The sequence below is a fragment of the Petromyzon marinus genome, unplaced genomic scaffold (assembly GCF_048934315.1).
Source record: "Petromyzon marinus isolate PM22_M1 ecotype Great Lakes invasive population unplaced genomic scaffold, UKy_Petmar_22M1.pri1.0 PM_G_Scaffold_25, whole genome shotgun sequence".
In the NCBI taxonomy this organism is placed as follows: Eukaryota; Metazoa; Chordata; class Hyperoartia; order Petromyzontiformes; family Petromyzontidae; genus Petromyzon; species Petromyzon marinus.
In genome coordinates, this window is record NW_027422817.1 from 1,697,125 (window position 1) to 1,718,062 (window position 20,938).

The 20,938-nt window shown below is 46.0% G+C and overlaps 1 protein-coding gene across 4 annotated transcripts; it reads right to left on the reverse strand.

Annotated features, from left to right (window-relative positions):
• Positions 1 to 1,796: 1,796 nt before the first annotated feature.
• Positions 1,797 to 18,322, reverse strand: LOC142913372 (heterogeneous nuclear ribonucleoprotein L-like). 4 transcript variants are annotated; one of them, XM_076060904.1, is made up of 13 exons: positions 17,943 to 18,322; positions 15,973 to 16,091; positions 13,476 to 13,713; positions 13,009 to 13,094; positions 12,781 to 12,877; positions 11,274 to 11,343; positions 7,953 to 8,039; positions 7,231 to 7,472; positions 6,754 to 6,875; positions 5,873 to 6,074; positions 5,244 to 5,301; positions 4,321 to 4,416; positions 1,797 to 3,862 (listed from the first exon to the last, which is right to left on the reverse strand). In XM_076060904.1, the coding sequence occupies exons 1-13, from the start codon at positions 18,195 to 18,197 to the stop codon at positions 3,807 to 3,809; spliced, it is 1,728 nt and encodes a 575-aa protein (XP_075917019.1). In that variant the 5' UTR covers positions 18,198 to 18,322; the 3' UTR covers positions 1,797 to 3,806. The 4 variants fall into 4 exon arrangements, with proteins under 4 accessions (XP_075917019.1, XP_075917021.1, XP_075917022.1 ...); XM_076060906.1 differs by having other exon boundaries at positions 17,973 to 18,321; XM_076060907.1 differs by lacking the exon at positions 15,973 to 16,091 and having other exon boundaries at positions 13,476 to 13,691; positions 17,973 to 18,320.
• Positions 18,323 to 20,938: the final 2,616 nt, after the last annotated feature.

Genomic DNA, 20,938 nt, shown 5'->3' on the forward strand with positions numbered 1-20,938 from the left:
ATACAAATTGTTGGCTAATCCTTCACTCACAACGCTCCTCCACACGTGGAATTATATCACATTTGTATAACATCTAAACATGATCCTGGCCCACTCAGTTTTTATAATTGTCAAGTCAAAGTTGATTTCCTGCTCAAATGTGCAATGGTGTTGTGTTTTTACGGCCCTTAACCAGTCTTATAAATGTCACATTTCAATGATGGGTGTGAGTCGACCCATAGGACAACCACTGTTTACTTCCCTACTTAGTGGTACTAATTGTATTGTCCCTGGAGGGCTCATAGGCTGAGTCAACCCCCAACCTTAGGATTTTATTGGTTTTTAATAAGCTATTAATTCCATAATTGGATGTTATAAATTTGAGCGCTTTTCAGTTTTGTTGCATAGATAGTATGAGTTTTCAGATTTTAGTTAGACCTTTTTGGCAATGTTAATTGTAAAATGTTGTGAAATGTATTCTAATATATTCTTAGCTGTTACTGCAACTGCTTTTAAAATTGCTTTGTACTTGCTGTGCTTTCGTGATGTTTCATGAGTGCTGACCCAGGGCTCACTGAAATAAAATACATCGAGACTCTGGGCTTACACTTGGTTATAAAGTTAATACTGGTAGGAACCTCCTGGTTATTACACCACCAGCCCACAGGGGATTATTGTTGGGTCCGTCCGTCGTGCATCCACAAATGGGAGGGGTGGGGCTGGGTGGAGAGGGGAGGGTGGGGAGGGGCTGGGTGGGGAGGGGAGGGTGGGGAGGGGAGGGTGGGGCTGGGTGCGGTGGGTGGTGGAGGGGCTGAGTGGGGTGGGTGTGGCGGGGTGGGGAGGGGAGGGAGGGGAGGGTGGGGCTGAGTGGGGATGGGTGGGGCTGGGTGGGGAGGGGCTGGTCACCCCGTGGTGCCCTTATAAAACTCAACGTGTAACCTACTCACGCCGGCTCATGCCCGCCCTCACAGTCGAGCATATTTACGGAATACACCACGTGGTGGTGCCGCCGTTGACCCTGGCCATTGACCGAGCAGCCCAACGTTCCTACTACCAGCTCCCTCCGCAGGAGAATCTGTTATGTTATCTTATGGTTGTGCCTCTACGTGCCTTTGGCCTTGCTTTACATACCCTTTAACTCTCTAAACATTGGGCCTCGCTCTTTGGTCCTTTAGGTAAAGTCACGTAGTAGGTATAAAATAAATTAAATCCGCGACATTTCGGGCGCAACACAAGCGTCCGCCGTGAGGTGGGACAACCACAGCAAGAAAACAATTGCTGAAGTGGGCAAAAGGGCTGCTGTGACAAGAGGCTATGTAGGTAAGAGAGGGGTTCAGGAGCCAGGGAGGAGAGAGTGGAGGGGGTGTGGAGTAGGGGCAGTGGAGTGCTGCAAGTGAGTCACATCTAGATTGGGTCTTGCGTTTCATTATCAAGTTACATTTTCCGAAAGTGCACCAACCTGCTCTCATCCGCTTATTTTGTAAGTTTGATCCCAGGCGGCCTTCAGTTTTATGCGTGCCTCTTATGGCAGCCAGGATGCGTTCTTGATAAACGGAACACTTCGTGAAACAGCGCTGTAGGAGGTCATCATAACATGCTTCCAATGGAGATGCATTACCGAATGAGCATTGGTTTTCCTCTGACCAAATATGAGCACTTTATTGGGGTATCAGTACCCGCCTTAATTACGATACTGTACACATGATAAATGTTTAGAGTTTTTATATGTATTTAAAACAAGTTCAATGGTTAAAGACGTAAGAGTTATGCCTGTACATGTGTAGTGGGTTCTTTAAGACAGCGTAGAGACGAATCGGTAGAGGCAATGCTTATTTATTACAAAGGTGCTTAACACAATACAATACAGCCTTCTACTTGAAGGGGTAACGGCCCCTTCACCCGCTGCTAGCTGAGGAGGTACGGCTTCGGTCTAACTCGCCCTATTCCTGGGCTAGGGTCTCGGGGTCCTCCGGCTAAGGGGGTCCTAGGGGAGGCTAGTCTGACCTGACCCAGCCAAGGTACAGGTCTCGACCACTGGCCACACGAGACCCGTCCCTGATAAGCCACCCACACAGACACACACTCACCTAGCCACCCACACACTCAGTCACTCACTCACCTAGCCACCCACACAGTCACTCACCTAGCCACCCACACACTCAGTCATTCACTCACCTAGCCACCCACACAGTCACTCACCTAGCCACCCACACACTCAGTCACTCACTCACCTAGCCGCACACACACAGTCACTCATTCACGCACTCACCTAGCCACCCAAACACTCACCTAGCCACCCACACAGACACACAGTCACTCACCTACCCACCCACACAGACACTGTCACTCATTCACTCACCTAGCCACCCACACAGTCACTCACTCACCTAGCCACCCACACAGTCACTCATTCACTCACCTAGCCACCCACACACTCAGTCACTCACTCACCTAGCCACCCACACACTCAGTCACTCACTCACCTAGCCACCCACACACTCAGTCACTCATTCACTCACTCACCTAGCCACCCACACACACTCATTCACACACTCACCTAGCCACCCACACACTCAGTCACTCATTCACTCAGTCACTCACTTAGCCACCCACACACTCATTCACTCACTCACCTAGCCACCCACAGACACAGTCACTCATTCACTCAGTGACTCATCTAGCCACCCACACAGTCACTCACCTAGCCACCAACACTCAGTCACTCACCTAGCCACCCACACACTCACTCATTCACTCACTTAGCCACCCACACAGACACTTAGTCACTCATTCAGTCACTCACCTAGCCACCCACAGTCACTCACCTAGCCACCCACACAGTCACTCATTCACGCAGTCACTCACCTAGCCACCCACAGTCACTCATTCACTCACTCACCTAGCCACCCACACACTCAGTCACTCACCTAGCCACCCACACACTCAGTCACTCATTCACTCAGTCACTCACCTAGCCACCCACACACTCATTCACTCAGTCACTCACCTAGCCACCCACACACTCAGTCACTCAGTCACTCACCTAGCCACCCACACACTAGTCACTCACCTACCCTATGCCCAACTTCCTTCATGTCTCCACGCTCATGTTCAATCGATTCCAGTTCGATGTCAAACATGCATCTCTCCATACTTTTATTTTCAAACACTGTTCTATTTTCTCTTGGGGTTTATATTTGCAAGCGTATTAACCTGCTAAATACACGCACTGTACAGAATGCCAACCCATGTTTTTCAATGGGATTTTCAATGAGTCGGGGTATATTTTTACCAGCCCCCCCCAAAAGGGTCTCTTTGGCATTTATTTCAGAGCTCTCCGTTATGAAATTAAATGGGCAATATTAGTGCCATGGGCTACAGCAAGAAAGGAGCATCACTCGTGGTGGGAGCAAAAACTTTGGCTATGAGCAAGTTGAGAACCCCCCCAAATTGTAAATTAATTGGAGCCGCTAAAGTTACGGCACCCGAGGACTGCCAAGTGAAATCTGGTTTGGGGCTCATGGACAAAATAGCAATGCACACGGCAGACAAACTCGGCAGGTTAAGGAGACTAATCATAATTATTTTAATTTCAACATTCTTCATTTCCACTGCGACCTTTAAAATCTTTCGGTACAGTCAATATAGAAATCTAAATTAATCCTCCAAAAAATGACAACTAAAATGTAAACGCGTCAATTGCACTTTCGACCTATACCCACGGTTAACTTTCAACAAGAGTGATGGGACATTCACAAATAGTACACAAAGTGACAATGATGTTGACACCGACGTTCAATACGGCATGAAACATGTTGAGTTGTCTTCTATGAAGGCTGGGCAGTGGAGAAGCACAGTTTGAGGGTGTAGAGGTATGGAACATCTGAGAAAATAAAAACAGGGGAGCCACATGACGTCTTCACTGGAGCACACAAAAACTTAAAACAATGAAGCAATTCTTAGGAGGGTCTTTGTCGATGTCAACAAACTCGTTCAGGGAGCTAAGATAACGTTGAGTTGTGATAAGTGAAAGTGCTTGGCTATGTCAACTTTCAATTCCATTCTGTATATGCAAAGAACAACAACGAAATCCAAATCGCCCATAAATAACAACCTGTTAATATATAATATAACAATCTACAACTGCTTTCGCTTCCTGCAATTTCACCCAAGGCTGCTAGGCAGCCAGTGTACACAGATGGTGCTATGGTAATAACAAGCGCCCCCCCCAAATCTGAACATTAGGTGCTCAACAGAGCGTACGACCAAAGATTTGCCGATAATGCAGCCCCGCTTCAATGTCATCGCACCAACACAAATGGCCAACACCCCACAACTTACTTGCGTTCTTCAGGGGGTGATGGTTAATGCACGCCAGAGCCTCCATGGCATCGTTCTTGGTCTCCCACTCCATCAGGCCGGACACGCTCCTATCGGCTGGACACGTGGACGGACCGTCGCTCATAGAGTCATTTGGGTCGTGTAAAACGCAACACCCTTCGCCATTTTGATTTAAAGCTTTCGTGACTGCAGGGATTCATATTCTTGGTTCTTTCGGTAAAGTCACCACCACGTAGAAGGGAAACAATAAAATAATAAAAATATAAAATAAAATTCTCACGACGTTTCGACTGCAACACAAGCAATCATCATCAGGTGTGAAAACCACAGCAAGAAAATTTTAAAAAAGTGGCGGTTATTTTTAACGTTAGCACCACGGAGAGCGATTTGGCAGTTGTTCAGATGGACGAGTCCATCTATGTTCTGAAAAGAGGAGGGGGGAGACGAAAATAATGGATGCGGTCTGAAAGCCACCGTAAGCGTGAACAATCAATTAAGACCCGAAATGGTTTATCAAATCCTTCCAATGATTGCTAAGCCAGAATCAATCTTCTCGGTTGAAATTGTCTGTGTTTGTATATATTTATTATTTTGTTGTTTCCCTTCTACATGACTTTACCTAAAGAAGCCGTGTTTAAAGGGTGGTGTCAGTCGTCGGTGAATTTCTGCAGCAGGAAGGCTTCAGTCCGATGCCTTGGCTACGCTAACACGCTTCAGTCAGCTTGGGCGCGAGTGAATAGCAAGGACTGCTCTCGGGAGAGAATTTCTCACAGGGTTTCTTGAGCATGGCCTCATAGCACACGTTGCAGATCATCTGGTGTCGTGCTGTAAATCAAGCGACGATTGCATGGAGAATACAGTACACGATTTATTCTGTGCCGTGACACGTAAGATAAATAATAAACATACTTTGCGGGACTTACTTTTTCCAGAAAACACTTTGAAAGAGCGGGGCCTCGCAATCGACATTTCGTCGCACAGCTGCGGGGACAGAACGGGCGGCGTTCACGTTATAGTTGGTAACAGTTAACGTGCACCAATCCCGTTTTCCATTTTTAAATTTACATTCGCCAGCTTTGGAGCAGTCTTTCAAAGTGCTCAGATTAGTGTGAACACCAAGCATAGACTCAGGGGGAATGCAACCATTTGCAGAAACAATGTCCAAAGACTGAAATGTAAAGCTTTCGAATACGAATGAATATGAATCGTAATGTATTAAACAGGACAAATTAACGCGAGGTGTTGTCTAGTCTGTAACAAAAAAGTCCCTTTGGAACATCGACTGCATTATTTATACATCTTATGTTTTAACCGCTGAAAGGAAACTACATTACACCATTTAACATTTGTCCCGTCACAGGAAACGTGTCATGGGCCACCACAAACTCCACAACATCAATAGGCTCATCTTAAAAACCCACGATTGTTTCACGTGCAAACTTTGGACTTGAATATTTATAAAAGCTTCACCTGGGAAAACTTTTAAAGAAACCGAACGCGCTCCCCTTCTGCGCTGCTGGCAGCAGGCTGAAGGGGCGGCGGGGGCACGGACCTGCGCGAACATCTCGGCCGTGATGTCCGTGGGTGCGTTGAAGAAGTGCAGCACCGCGGTGGGACGCTGGTTGCGGTTCTTCGCCGCCTTCTCGCTGTCGGCATAGCGGTGGTTGCGAGAACCTGTGTAGTCCCTGTAGCTGTCGGTGCCGTCCGGCAGCTCGAACGCCTGGCCCGGCACAATTGACCGCTGCCTCGACACGCTGCCGAGACGAGGGCGGAAGGGAGGGAATAGCGCGAAGAAACTGTTTTTAGTTTTTATTTTATCACGTTCCAAATTTCATGTGCTCTTTGGTTCGATTCGGTAAAGTCACGTGGGTAAAAAATAAAATAACAAAAAATCACGACGTTTCGGCCACAACACAAGTGGCCTTCATCAGGTGAAGGGACCGGACTGTCCAGAGGACAGCGTTGGAGTGAAGACAGCAAGCCCAGGTCGCGTCCTTTAAGCTTGTTGTCGCGGCATCTTTTGAGGAAGGTCAGCGTCTCGATGAGCTTTGACTTCTTGTCCCGTTGTCTGTTGAAAGCTCTAACAGATAGGTGAAAGCCCTCCCCGTAGAGCTTCAAATCTAGAATCCAAATTTCACGTTCGCTATTTCAATAAAGGCCCTCCCCGTAAAGCTTCAAATCTAGAATCCAAATTTCATGTTCGCCACTTCAATAAAGGCTCTGGACAGCAAGTAATCGGGGTCCTCGTGAGCTGTGTGACAAGTGTTTCGTTCACGGTATTCATCAGCTCTCTTTTTCACCGTCCTAAAATTTCGTCACTTGCACTAAATATTTACTAAAGTGTCTTCCCTAAAGAGAAAGCAGTATCCAATTACATTAACAGGATATGACGAGTTACATTTACCAATTTAACACGGGAACAAAAAGGCTCACCAGAGGTTGATTTTATTTCCAAAGATCTGAGACATATTGAGGTGAAAAACCGCCCTGTGCACGGCGTACTGATCTCCCATCTCGACCATGGCGGCTCCCGGCTTGCTCTTCAGGAACTTAACCTACAAAAATAACAACCCGTAAGACGGTTCAGCATCGCGCAATCTTGCACGAAAATATCTACAAGTTTCGTTGTAACGCATTGTTGAAATGTGAAGTGTTGGCCGAGGGGCCATTAGAAAACATGCACAAAGAACACTTCGCATTGGGTACATTTTTGTAAAGAAAATGACCAAATGTGTATGTTGTCAATCGGTGAACAAATTTGGTCGTGTGAATCTCCCACTTTATATAACACGATCAGCGCACGACGTGCACCACACGCATGCGTACGCATTGCACCGCGGTTGAACCTTTGGAAGAAAAAAAACGGGGACTCATTTCAAAGCAGGTGCGCGCAACACCCAGCGAAGGCACCTTCTCCACGTCGCCGAAGAGGCAGAGGATGTTAAACACGCGGTCGCAGTTGAAGCGTTCGGCGTCCAAGTCGTACACAATGAGGACCTTGTTGTCGGCCTGCTGGTTCATCATGGCCTGCACGTGCTGGCCCTGGGTACCACCCAGGTTGCCCATTCCTCCCATGCCCATTCCTCCCCCACCGCCCATGCCGTCGCCGCCAGATCCGTAGTCGACGCCCGGTGGCGATGGCTGCTGGTGGCCTGTGACGCAAATACACAAGAGGGGGAAACGCATCGTGAACAGCTGAAACTCTCTAAACTTCTCTGAAAAACAGATTTACCACAGCCATCATCCTACACACACGTGTGCCCTTTCCTATAAGATCAGGCAACCCAGGATTCACCACTCTACCCCTTGGAGACACTGGAAAACATTGGTCCAGAAGACTCAGTTGCCTAGGGAAGACTAAACTAGTTTTTATTTTAGGTTGAGGCCCACCAAGCTCTTATTCAGCATAGCTTGTTTTAAATACCCAATACATCTGATAACTGTTGGAAATATCGTCTCTTAAAACACAAAGCAACTCGTACGTTGCAATTGTTAACCGCAAAAAAAGGTTTTTAGGATGCACCTTAACACTAATTCCAAATAAGAAATGTTCTCAACAGGCAGCAGGTTCTTTCAATCTGACAGCAAGCTGAAGGAAACCGAAATTACAGCATTCGCAACAAAGGGATTACCTCCACAGTCGCCACCACCGCAAGCGTGTGCTTTGGGATGTTCGCCAAGGAGAGACGTTTGCTTCGCTGGCATCACTGCATTGCCCTCTGAAAACAACAAAAAAACGATCACCAAATTCACCCACGGGAAACATAAGCGCTCACTGCTGCACAAAATATGACAATCCAAAAAATTAATTCTGCACCCAGAACATTCACACTACCAACACATTAAGAAATTCCGGGCACACTCCACAAGGGGGCGCGCTGCGTCTGCCCATAAAACAATCGGCGGTATTTTAAAAATGCAGATTTCACACGGCACAACATAAATAACGAGTGCCATACAAAATACAGCGCGTAAAGAAATGCTCATCGCAAGAAGAAGAAAAAAACAAAATTTATTGGAGGTGTACAGATGCACGCGACAAATTGTTCCGAGGTGCGGCGTCAGCGAGTGTCCGTGGTTGCCGCCTGCGATGCCCGCTCGTTTCTTACCCAGTCTACGCTTCGACGGGAACACAAAGTTGCCCAGAGTCGGGCGGCGGCTGACGACCCATCGCGAGGAGGATGCAACAGAAAGGCCGGCACCTTCTTTCCTGCGCCAACAGCAGTCACACTCGGCACAAACGGACCCCCCCGCGTTGTCCGTGCCACTGCACCTCTCGCTCTCCGGCGACCCTTTTTGGTTTGGGGCTTAAAATTGGGACGCTTGAAGTGGGCGACGGGGCCTTACGAACCTTTAAAATGAAAAAGATCGCCGCTTATAAACCGATGCGAAATGCGTTGTGTCTGGCATCTGCAATGTCAAAAGCCTCGTTTGCAAACAAAACTTTAGCAAGGCAGTCTAAACGTACGAGCGTGGAGGTAAATTCTCACCAACGGAGCGATTTTAAGCCCCAAACGCATCGGCACGCATTCCGTTCGGCTTATTTCCAAGTCCCGTTCGCGGTGAATGCGGGCTTTCGTCGCTCCCAGCTTCTTCGCGGCGGTTCCGGTGCTTTGCCGGTCTGTCAGCGCCGTGTCCCCCGGTGCCTGCGGCTGGACGCGGGTTATCCGATGGCCTCTGCCAAGCGGCACGTGGCAGTTGCGGTGCAGCGGATGCAGCGTGCTGCGCCGAGTGTTCCGTGACGTGGCGCTGCAGGCGTGGGGTGCGCGGGTCGGCCGTGCGTGTCACAGCGGTGGCGGCGTGTTGGTTGCTTGGTCCCTGGTGCCTCCCAAGTGCCGACGAGGATGTCGCCAATGTCGCCGTTCGTGTCGTCGCCGTTCACGTCGGTGGCTGTTGGCTGCCGGGCGCTTGATTGCTCGTGTGTTGCTTGCAAATTGCCTCCGTGTGCTTCTGTGTGCGGCAATGCTCGCAGATGCTCCTTGTAGCGTTGATGTTGGGAGTGAGGAAAATACTCTTCGAAGCGTTTACGGAAATTTGGCGATTAAATCAAACCGCACCATGTCCCTGAAGCTCCCTTGATAAAGTGGCGAGACTTACCTCTTCGGAAACTAATATCTGTGCGTACACACAATGTACTCGGGACAAAGATACCATTTTCCTGTTCAGGCTCAATCGTACCAAATTAAAAGGGTTACTTTATAATAAGTGATATTTTCAATCGTAAATATCGGCTTTTCTGACATCCTCTAAGCTTCTCCGCTTAGTATCCAGACACCACATAATGCAGTCAAGGTTTCTCAACCCTACAAAATATAAAAACGCAACGTGCAATGTCCACCTCAAATATGCCAGTGAAAGTTGGCACCTACTTCTGATCCAACAGACACACACCCTGGTAAATCTAAATATAAAAGTAAAACCTTGGATTGCGAGTAACTTGGTCTGCAAGTGTTTTGCAAGACGAGCTAAAATTGTAAATAAATATTAACTTGATAAACGAGCGAGGTCTTGCAATACGAGCAGTGTACGTGTAGACACACTTTGTACTGCCGTGAGTCACGTGATCACACAACTGATAGACGAGTGCTTTGATGTACGAGCGCTTTGGATTACAAACACGTTCCCGGAACGAATTATGCTCGCAATGCAAGGTTTTACACTGTAGTGTAAAAATGCCCAGCCTTGATACACCCCGAACAACCGAGTACCCGCCCATGGGCCACATGCACTTGACGTTGGGAAAATCTTCAAAGCTGATCAAAATCTAAAACGCCACCAACTTAATGGCAATGTCTATCGCATGTCCAGTACCAGGGCAACAGCTTTAATGGTAACAAAAAAATTAATCCAATGGATTATTGAACACTCCAGCAGCCACATGCCTCCTTGTGAATCCTGTTCTTCACAACATTCACTTATACTGCCAAATTGTTCTGAAGGGTAAACTAGAAAAAACAAAGTACACGGGCACGAGTTTAAAACCAATCTGCCCAGAGTAAACTACGCAAGCTTAGCATGGGCTAAAAAAACACAAAGATTATTTAGTTATATGTTGCGCTAGCTGTTACTACCCGGCTTCGCCCGGGACTTGGATCCACCACGCCCGGCCGCCTTTGTCTCCCCAGTGGCGATGTTCACACACCACAGCAGTTACTCGTTTGAGGCTGAGTCGACCTAGGGGAGGCCCAGGACCGGTTAAAATAATCGTCACCGGTGGTGGCGGTGAACGGGAATCGAACTTGGGTCGCCGGGTTCGTAGCGCAGCGTAGCGCTAACCGCTACACTACGGGTCACGTGACAGATTTGACGTCACAGCTCACTTGCCGTGCAAAAAATAAATGCATTATCGAGCTCCCCCCCCCCCCAAAAACAAAAGTGTATTTGTGTAATGTTTGCACGGTATACAGTCTGGAAAGTACCCACATGGCAAATTTCCAGTTTGTTGCATGTCGGGAAGTACGCTAAACATTTTGAACAGACACACATATTCACAACTTTGCCTTTTATATATATGGAGATGATAGGTATAAACGAAAATAACCTTGACCAGCTCTACACAATTGCAGTGATTGATACAAAAGAGGGGAATGGCGTTTCAAATAACTTCCTGTGACAACGACCAAGTTCTGTAGATTGTAAACAGTACACCAATGTGCTTCAAGACAACCAAGTGTCTGCAGGTGTGACATTTTTCTGCAACCAAAATCTCAAGTGCAGAAGCTGCATTATCCTCTTGAGAACGCTCCAAACTTCCCCCTCTACTTGGCCACTGATCTTCAAGTATAACACGGCGAAGCCGGCCGCGTACAGAAATAGTCAATGCCTGTTTCATCACGCCGTGCACACCCCTCCCCTTGCGTTAAAAACGTCACCCCCCCCCCCCACACACCGAGGGCTCACCACCACCAGCTGTCGAGAGAGCGCGGCTCTGATATGCTCGATATTGGTCTTACCTTGCTTGAGGCCAGGGTTGGTGAAGTCCCAGGTCTCAGAGTCATTTTTAAACACATTCAGACGCGTCGCCTGTAAAGAGGACACAGCAGGGGGAAAAGATAAACATTATTCGTGGCCAGCATATAGGGCATAGATGCTGGGAAAAAATTATATAACTTTAGAACCTTCTTTGGTTCTTTCGGTAAAGTCTCCACGTAGAATGAGGATAAAAAAATAAAATAAAACAATAAAATTCTCACGACGTTTCGGCCACAACACAAGTGGCCTTCTTCAGGTGAAAGGAACAAACCTGTCGTCCCGACCTTGTGTTGTGGCCGAAACGTCGTGATAATTTGATTGTTTTATTTTATTATTTTATTCTCATTCTACGTGGTGACTTTACCGAAAGAACCAAAGAAGATGAATCCTTGCAGTCACGAAAGCTTTAAATCGAAACTTTAGAACCATTTAAAATTTACAAGCATAATAATTATTAAGCGGTCATTACCCCCGAGACAATTACGGCACGCAACTTGCGGTGAAGCCGAGGTACTTAACGCAACCCTTAACTTCCTGGGAGATGAATGAATAAGAGCTGCCACACGTAGGAAGTCAACGATAAGCTAAACTTTCGCACCGTACGTAGCAAAAGCATGCTTATCGGAGTTGTGGGAAAACAGTGGCCTTCTGCCACCAGTTTTTTTTTTAAGATCACGTGTTGATTATCCCTCTTCGTTGGAACAAGCTCCCTTCGTGTTTGCAGATAAAAATCGCTATCCCTCGGTGGCCTATTTAAATTCGAAACTTGTTTAATTGCACAAGTTTGGCATGCTCTGCCTAACTCGGTATTATTTATTCGCAGTGTTCCTCGTGTACTGTAAAGCGTTAGCCTTGATCGTATACCTCAAAAATGTTGAAGTGCCATAACCCCGTTATGAAAATGATGCATTCGTTATTACTGTTCTGTAATTTTATTTCCTGCTAACAATGTAACATCTCCCCTCAGGTACTCTGCAGGTCTCGCAAAGCGGTCTATGGCTGAATGTTAATCACCCGTCACCAAATAAAATCGAATTAAAAACCAACTCTACCCTTCCCACTGGATGCGAATTTTCCATTAACTGGCTCAGGGCACTGGCTCAGATGAGAACCACCCTCACACGGTAATATCAATTGGGAAAAGTTTGACTTTAGACAACGGCAAGGATGCCCGTCATGCACAATGGGTTGTTGTAGGTTGTGGGGCTGTGTGGTGGGCAGCTGTAAAATCCATTGGGTGCATTGTATTTCTATGCTGCCACAATATATGCTACACTCCTTTACCCCGCACACAAGTCAAATAACCCCCACAACAGGCATCGAGTGCGGAAGCCCTCATCTAGCAATGAATTGCCGTGTGTATTCAGCATTATTTGCTCACCAAAGTGGTCAATTCAGTATATTAAATGAAATCTTTGGTCTGCGGGTGAAAAAAACCAGGTTGTGGTGCACACACTTGTGAATGTACAAAATATCGGTTGTACTTGCCCTCGCATACTCCACTATAAGAGTACAGCAGCCCGAATAGATGTCCGCTCCATTCAGAGATGAGTTCGCTCTTTCGGCGCTCTCAACCGAAACAAACGTGGCCAAAAATTAAGGAAAACACGACCATTTCATTTTAATAACAATACATTTAGCATCTCCAAAATAACACGTAAAATTACGTGAATGGCGGATATATCGTTACGGTTATGCATCTCGTTGAAAGGATATTCCACAAAGGCCTGCAGGCCATTCTTCCTGAAGATCACAATGCGTTGCAGAGGCCCAAATGGTTTGCAAATGTTGTAAAGCACATCCTGCAGGACCACATGGAGCACACAAACGCAGCGAGGTGATTTTGCACGCATTACCAAGTAAATTTGAAAAGCTTTTTTTCCAGTGAATTTTTAAGATCGAGCCATACAGGACATCAACGCTTTCCAAAATCAACATTAGGTCTATATATTGTTTTTTATTCAATGCCATTGGTAGACTTCGAAGCACAAACAAAAAACACGACTTCAATTGCCTCAAATGAACCAAAGGATCAATGTAATTTCCTTAGCAAAGCCATTCACTGTAATCCAAAACGGACATAATTTCACTCGTATAAATGAAACACGCGCGTGTGTGCATGGCACACCCGACAAACTATTCACACATTAATGTCCAGCTGCTGTAAGTGTAACAATGCCCACCGTGGTGATGGGGTAGATGGGGTTGAGGATGGTGAAGAGCAGGACGTGGTTGCTGTTGCCGTTGTCCCCCGGGACACCAGGGCGCCAAAGCTTCTGGCTGGTAGAGAAGTTAAAGTAGGCCGGCTGCCCACACACGTAGACGGAGCCCTTGGACAAGTAGTCGACGCAGCTGCAGGAGCTCTCCGGGTCTTCAAACTCCACCAGCGCCTGCCGCGTCTTGGGTATCATCACCACGTAGCTGCACGGAGGGAGCGATTCAAACGAGTGCCGTTATTCAAAGATGTGGCCGACTTTAAAACGCGTGCCTGTTGTTGTTAATGTTAAACACGAGGTTGGTCTGCTCCAAGTCACCTCATTTGATCTCAAGAAATGTTTCAATGCATGCAACGGAGTGGAGACTGGTTGGATGCAGGTTAGATGCCACGTCCCATTTCAGTTTGGCAGTGTAGTACGTTGCAATTGAATGTACTGTAAGAATATAATTATATTTAAAATACATCTTTAGGGTAATATAGTCTTCTTCTGTCGATGTATCACCTGACAAACGAAGCCTCTTCAAACGTACATAAACAAGGTACGTGTGTGCACCATTTCAATACGAGATATTAATTTTTAACACGGTTACTAATCACATTTGAACGTGTGCCGCTTTTGTCAGACGGCACAACAAAAGCAGCAGCGGCACTTTAATTCGGAGGGAATTCGTGACTTGGGAAAATTGAAAAACAAACGGTTTTTGTTTCGATTTAAAGCTTTCGTGACTGCAAGGATGAATCTTCTTTGGTTCTTTCGGTAAAGTCACCAACACGTAGAATGAGAATAAAATAATAAATTAATACAATAAAATAACACAATTCTCACGACGTTTCGGCCACAACACAAGTGGCCTTCATCAGGTGAAGGGACGAAACTGTCCCATTTCAGTTTGGCAGTCTCGTCCCTTCACCTGATGAAGGCCACTTGTGTTGTGGCCCAAAACGTCGTGAGAATTTTATCGTGTTATTTTAATTTTGATCGATTTATTATTTTATTCTCATTCTACGCCGTGGTGACTTTACCGAAAGAACCCCAAAGATGATGAAGCGGTTTTTGGTTGGTCACTTGAGGCTGTAAAGGCCCCGAGTAAGCCACGCCCGGCGTCGCCGATCACGCCGTGACGTGGGCAACGCCGCGCCCTCTCGTCCGCCGCCACACGCGGCCACGACTTTTTATTTACGGAAGTGGTTCTTGAGCTTTAATCTGCAGCCTTGCCACCCCCCCTTTGGTTCTCAATATTTTTTTTAAAACGTACAATGTTTATTAATTTAGAGGTTTGATGGAACAAAGTAGCGGTGCTTACGTGCCCGTGCTCAATGTGTTTCGATGATTTACCTTGTTAAAAATAATCTGGCACGTCTTGCGCCCCCAGAAAGGGCATCTCCCACCCCGTGCTTAAGAACCATCGAGTATTTTCGTGTTATGCAATTTCTTGAGTTGTCGAAGCGAAAATCGGTAATATTCGAATTTCCAAGGTCTACGTTCACTCCATGTCCGCAAACACCACCACCACAACAATAATAACAATAACAACAATAATAACAACAATAATAACAACAATAATAATAATAACAACAATAATAACACCAATAATAATAACAACTATAATAACAATAATCTTTGTTTTTTTCGGTAAAGTCACGTATAAATAAGAAATAATAAAATAACATAATAGCGTACGACGTTTCGGTTGCAACACAAGCAGCCATCATCATGTACAGAAGAGCTAAATTTACGAGAGAGGGGAGACACATAACCTCAGATGTATACACAGACACCCAAGTAGGGGGAACTAACACCGACACAATAGGGGACACAGAGAGAGAAGCATACCAAACAGACAAGAGTTTAGCAGAATTTGGAAACCAAATAAAGCAACACAGACGGTCGGTCAAAACACAATTAACGCAAAGCCTGGTTGATTACGTTATTTCAAAGATTGCTAAATTGCAAGTTAAGTATGAAATTTAAGATACAGACGGCACACACACACATAGACATTAAAGTAGAGCGGACCAGCACAGGTACAAGCACACAGTGAAGTCGCCTTAAATAGGCAGAGAAGGCAAGGCTGAGAGACAATGGGACATATTAGCATGAGAAGGCAAGGCTGAGAGACAATGGGACATTTTAGCATCAGGTATGCATAGAGCAAAGTGGAGCACGGCAGCAAACATTCGGAAGCACCAAGACCGACACACAGGCAGAGACAGCACAGAGAAACAAATCCAAGCACAGACACAAAGGCAGATACACAAGCAGAGACAACACACAGACAACACAAGACAACACAAAGACAGACACAAAGATACAGACCTTATACCTCCCCGTAGAGGCGGTTTAAACTTGGTTCAAAGGTTTCGTGACTGCAGGAATTAATCTTTGGTGTTTTCGGTAAACAACAATAACAATAATACAGCTTCCTTCCCCATGCGGGCAACGGTCACCACCGACTGGTCACCTGACTAGGCCAAAGTGCCGCACGGCCTCCACGAGGTCCGACTCGAGGGCTGTGTCCAAGAGTCCCCGCACGTGAACCACAGCCGACGGTGGGGGCTTGTGTGGGTCCTCAAACGTGTCCTGTGCACGTCGGCAAGGAAGCAAACTCAACACGACTATTGTGCAAAGCTGTTGTTTCCTCCTATACCGAGAAGACAGTTTTCAGTTTCATTTATTTGGTATAGCCCTGTGAGCCATTCGGCTCTTGAATCGGGTGCAACCGCAACAAACAAAAACATGAACAAGAAAAACATCTTACAGTGATTATGTGACTGTGCAAACAGAAAATCCAGGAAAAATCAGCAAAATAATCCTTGAAATAGCACCGTACACCAACGCTGTGTGCAAAAATCCCAGTGGGATGCAAGTCAAACAACAACAACAACCACAAGACAACTTAGATTAAGGCCATCAGTCTAACTCCGTACTACAACAAAACAAACATGGCCAAACCATAAAACTTTTTCAAAATCACCAAAATAAAGCCACGGCTAACATCGCCGGCAAGTGATATCGGAGCAGATGCAGACACTTGCATTTAAGGGGTTTTTAAATCTGCATCCGTTTGGCAAAAAATGGCCATAGCTCAGTGCCATCATTTCAGTAATCGCTAAGAACGTTCGCGAGTTTAACTTTAAATCTAAACGGCCCTCGAGTTACAAACTCTGGAACTCGCATCCCCCACCGCCAGGTGCGCTTTTGTAGATGCTGTAAAGTTTTATTATTCCGCAAAGTTTTTAATCACATTGGGGAGGGTCGAAGAGCTACCCCACGACGCCATCGCGTGGGACATTTAACACATCGGTATTTTAACTTAATTAGTATTTTAACTTTTGATTTAAAGCTTTCGTGACTGCAGGGATTAATATTCTTGGTTCTTCCGGTAAAGTCACCACGTAGAAGGGAAACAATAAAATAATAAAAATATAAAACAATACAATTCTCACGACGTTTTGACTGCAACACAAGAAGCAATCATCGTCAGGTGTGAAAACCACAGCAAGAAAATTTGAATAAAAGTGGCGTTTTTTTAACGTCAGCACCACGGAGAGCGATTTGAGAGTTTGTTCAGATGGACGAGTCCATCTATGTTCTGAAAAGAGGAGGGGGGAGACGAAAATAATGGATGCGGTCTGAAAGCCACCGTAAGCGTGAACAATTAAGACCCGAAATGGTTTAACAAATCCTTCCAATGATTGCTAAGCCAAAATCCATCTTCTCGGTTGAAATTGTCTCTGTGCTTGTATATGTGGATAGCCTCATGAACGAATCTCTCCTGGAAGGCAATGTTTTTATTCGTGGTCCGCCAGGAAGTGTCTAACTGTGTTGTTGGCCTGACTGGATGTGCTTCACATAATGTTGTTTCAGGTTTGTTGAATTCTCGTCTCTCATCTTTTGCTGTATTTACCTCCGTGATTTGTTCTTGACACCTGATGAAGATCGCTTGCGTTGTGATCGAAACGTCGTGATTGTTTTTTTAAATATAATTTAATTGTATTTCTACATACGTGACTTTACCGAAAAAAACAATGAGTAATGTTTTTATTGTTTCATATTTTTATTATTTTAGTTCAGTGCAAAGAGAATACACACCCTTAGAAGAGAAAACGCCGTCTAAAAAAATTACACTGGAAATAGCCCAAAGTGTTAACGAACACGAAATCCACGTTTACCAAAACGCGTTTTACTGAACGTAAGCAGAGCCTAGCGATGCTGTGGTCCGCGTGGTCCATCCCCAACACCAACAACGAGAAGCTCTTCGCAACGGCACTGGAATCTGCGAGTTACAAAGCTAAACAATCACGTTAAATAATATAAACACGGCTGGTGGTGGTGGTGGCACGTCGCCTGAGTGAAGCCTCTGGCCCAGGCCTCACAACGAGGCTCTGGGCGAGGAGGAGTAAAATAAACATCTTCTCGTTATAAAAACACCTCGTCAAGTCGCTCGTCACTGACGCTCACCATCGCGCCCGCCTGGACGCGGTCGTTGCCTTCGCCATTGACTCCCAGGCGCTTGGCCGCGTGCCGGGCGGCGGAGGCGGCGGCGGTGGTCAACATCGTGATGGCGTGGAGCGCCGGAGGGAATCGATTCGCGATCCTGTCGCTCGAAAACGACGCCCGCGCGGATCGCCGAGCGTCAGCGGCAGCAGCGGGCGGCGGCGGCGGGGCGATTCCAACGCGTGACATCGATTCTCGGATCGATGTGGCCTCTGGCGATGTTCGCGCGGCTTGGTGTGACCCCACAGCCACTCGTCACGTGACGCCTCTCTCGGCCGACTGGGGCCGGCGACGGAGATCTGAAGCAGTCGTGGGCCTCCCCCTAGGTCGGACTCGGACTACAATTAAATTTGATTATATTTTTATAATATTAAATAAATAATAATAAATGATAAATAATAATAAATGATAAATAAAAATAATCAAATTTGATTATTGTAAAAGCATTATAAATAAATAAAAAAATCCAATAATCACATTTTATTACTTTTAAATAAGAATAAATAAAAACCACATTTTATTATTTTTAAAATAAGATTAAATAAATAAAAAACATACATTAAAATAATAAAATGTGATTGTTTTAAATAATAAAGAAATATACATTATAAGTTAAAATAATCAAATTGGATTATTTTCAAATAATAATGATTAAATAATAAAATAATTGACCTATTTCGATCACTTTTACATAATAAATAAAGGCAGAAATATTTAATTAATAATTTAGCCTTTCTTTATAACCACAAATAATCACATTTGATTATTTTAAATAATAAGTAAATAAAATTTCGTTTAAAATGTAACTAATCAAATTTGATTATATTTAAATAAGAATAAATAAATAAAAATAATGAAATCTGATTATTATATGAATTAAAAAAAGAGGGATGACATTGTCATCCTCTCAGCCGACAAGGTCAATGCCACTGTCATCATGGATAAAATAGAATATAACAACAAAATTAAAGAATTACTCAATGATGGTAGCTATACAAAAATAAAAAGAGATCCCACCAACAGCCTCGTCATACAAACCAAAATCATTTCTGATTCAACCACATTAATTGATCAAACCAAACAGTTCTCGTTGAAACCTTCTGCTGCCAGGCCACCAAGATTATACGGCTTACCAAAAATACATGAACTAGCACCCTTCGTCCCATCGTCTCTACTACAGTGAGGGAAAAAAGTATTTGATCCCCCGCTGATTTTGTACGTTTGCCCACTGACTCAACACTGCCCATAGACTCAACACTGCACCATAGACTCAACACTGCACCACCATAGACTCAACACTGTACCATAGACTCAGCACTGCACCATAGACTCAACACCGCACCATAGACTCAACACTGCCCATAGACTCAACACTGCACCATAGACTCAACACTGCACCATAGACTCAACACTGCACCATAGACTCAACACTGCACCATAGATTCAACACTGCCCATAGACTCAACACTGCCCATAGACTCAACACTGCCCATATACTCAACACTGCACCATAGACTCAACACTGCACCATAGACTCAGCACTGCACCATAGACTGAGCACTGCACCATAGACTCAACACTACACCATAGACTCAGCACTGCACCATAGACTCAGCACTGCACCATAGACTCAACACTGCACAATAGACTCAGCACTGTACCATAGACTCAGCACTGCACCATAGACTCAGCACTGCACCATAGACTCAACACTGCACCATAGACTCAGCACTGCACCATAGACTCAGCACTGTACCATAGACTCAACACTGCACCATAGACTCAACACTGCACCATAGACTCAACACTGCCCATAGACTCAACACTGCACCATAGACTCAACACCGCACCATAGACTTAACACTGCCTACTGACTCAACACTGCACCATAGACTCAACACTGCCCATAGACTCAGCACTGCACCATAGACTCAGCACTGCACCATAGACTCAACACTGCACCATAGACTCAACACCGCACCATAGACTCAACACTGCCCACTGACTCAACACTGCACCATAGACTCAACACCACACCATAGACTCAACACTGCCCATAGGGGGATCCCTGCCTAGGGGTGTGAGGGGTCAAGGGGATCCCTGCCTAGGGGGTGTGAGGGGTCAAGGGGATCCCTGCCTAGGGGGTGTGAGGGGTCAAGGGGATCCCTGCCTAGGGGGTGTGAGGGGTCAAGGGGATCCCTGCCTAGGGGGTGTGAGGGGTTTTACTGGCACGAAGTTTTCGCCGAGGCTTCGCGGTCCGCCCCTCTAGGCCGCTGTAACTTTATTGACACCACGCGGTTCCTGTAACTTTATTGACACCACGTGGTGTCTGTAACTTTATTGACACCACGTGTGTCACTGTGTGTCGCTGTGTCACTGTGTACACTGTGTGTGTGTACACTGTGTCACTGTGTGTGTGTACACTGTGTGTGTACACTGTGTGTGTGTACTGTGTGTCACTGTGTGTACACTGTGTGATGTACTGTGTGTCACTGTGTGTGTGTCGCTGTGTGTCACTGTGTGTGGGGAGCGATAGTGTAGCGGTTAGCGCGCTGCGCTATGAACCTGGCGACCCGGGTTCGATTCCCGCTCACGGCCAACACCAGTGACGATTATCTGAACCGGTCCCGGGCTTCCCCTAGGTCGACTCAGCCTAAAATGAGTACCTGGTGCGGTGTGTAAACATTGCCACTAGGGAGAAAAAGGCGGTCGGGCGTGGTGCTGGCCACCCACCCCCTCGTGTACCGTTCAGGCCTTCATAGGTGCTCGCTAACAGCACTTGCCCCTACAGTCTAAGGCTATATGGGGGATCTTCAGCAGTTTCTATTGCTGTGGTTGTCCCACCTGATGACGATTGCTTGTGTTGTGATCTAAACGCCGTGATCTGTTATGTTTCTACCCACGTGGTGACTTTACCGAAATAACTCAAG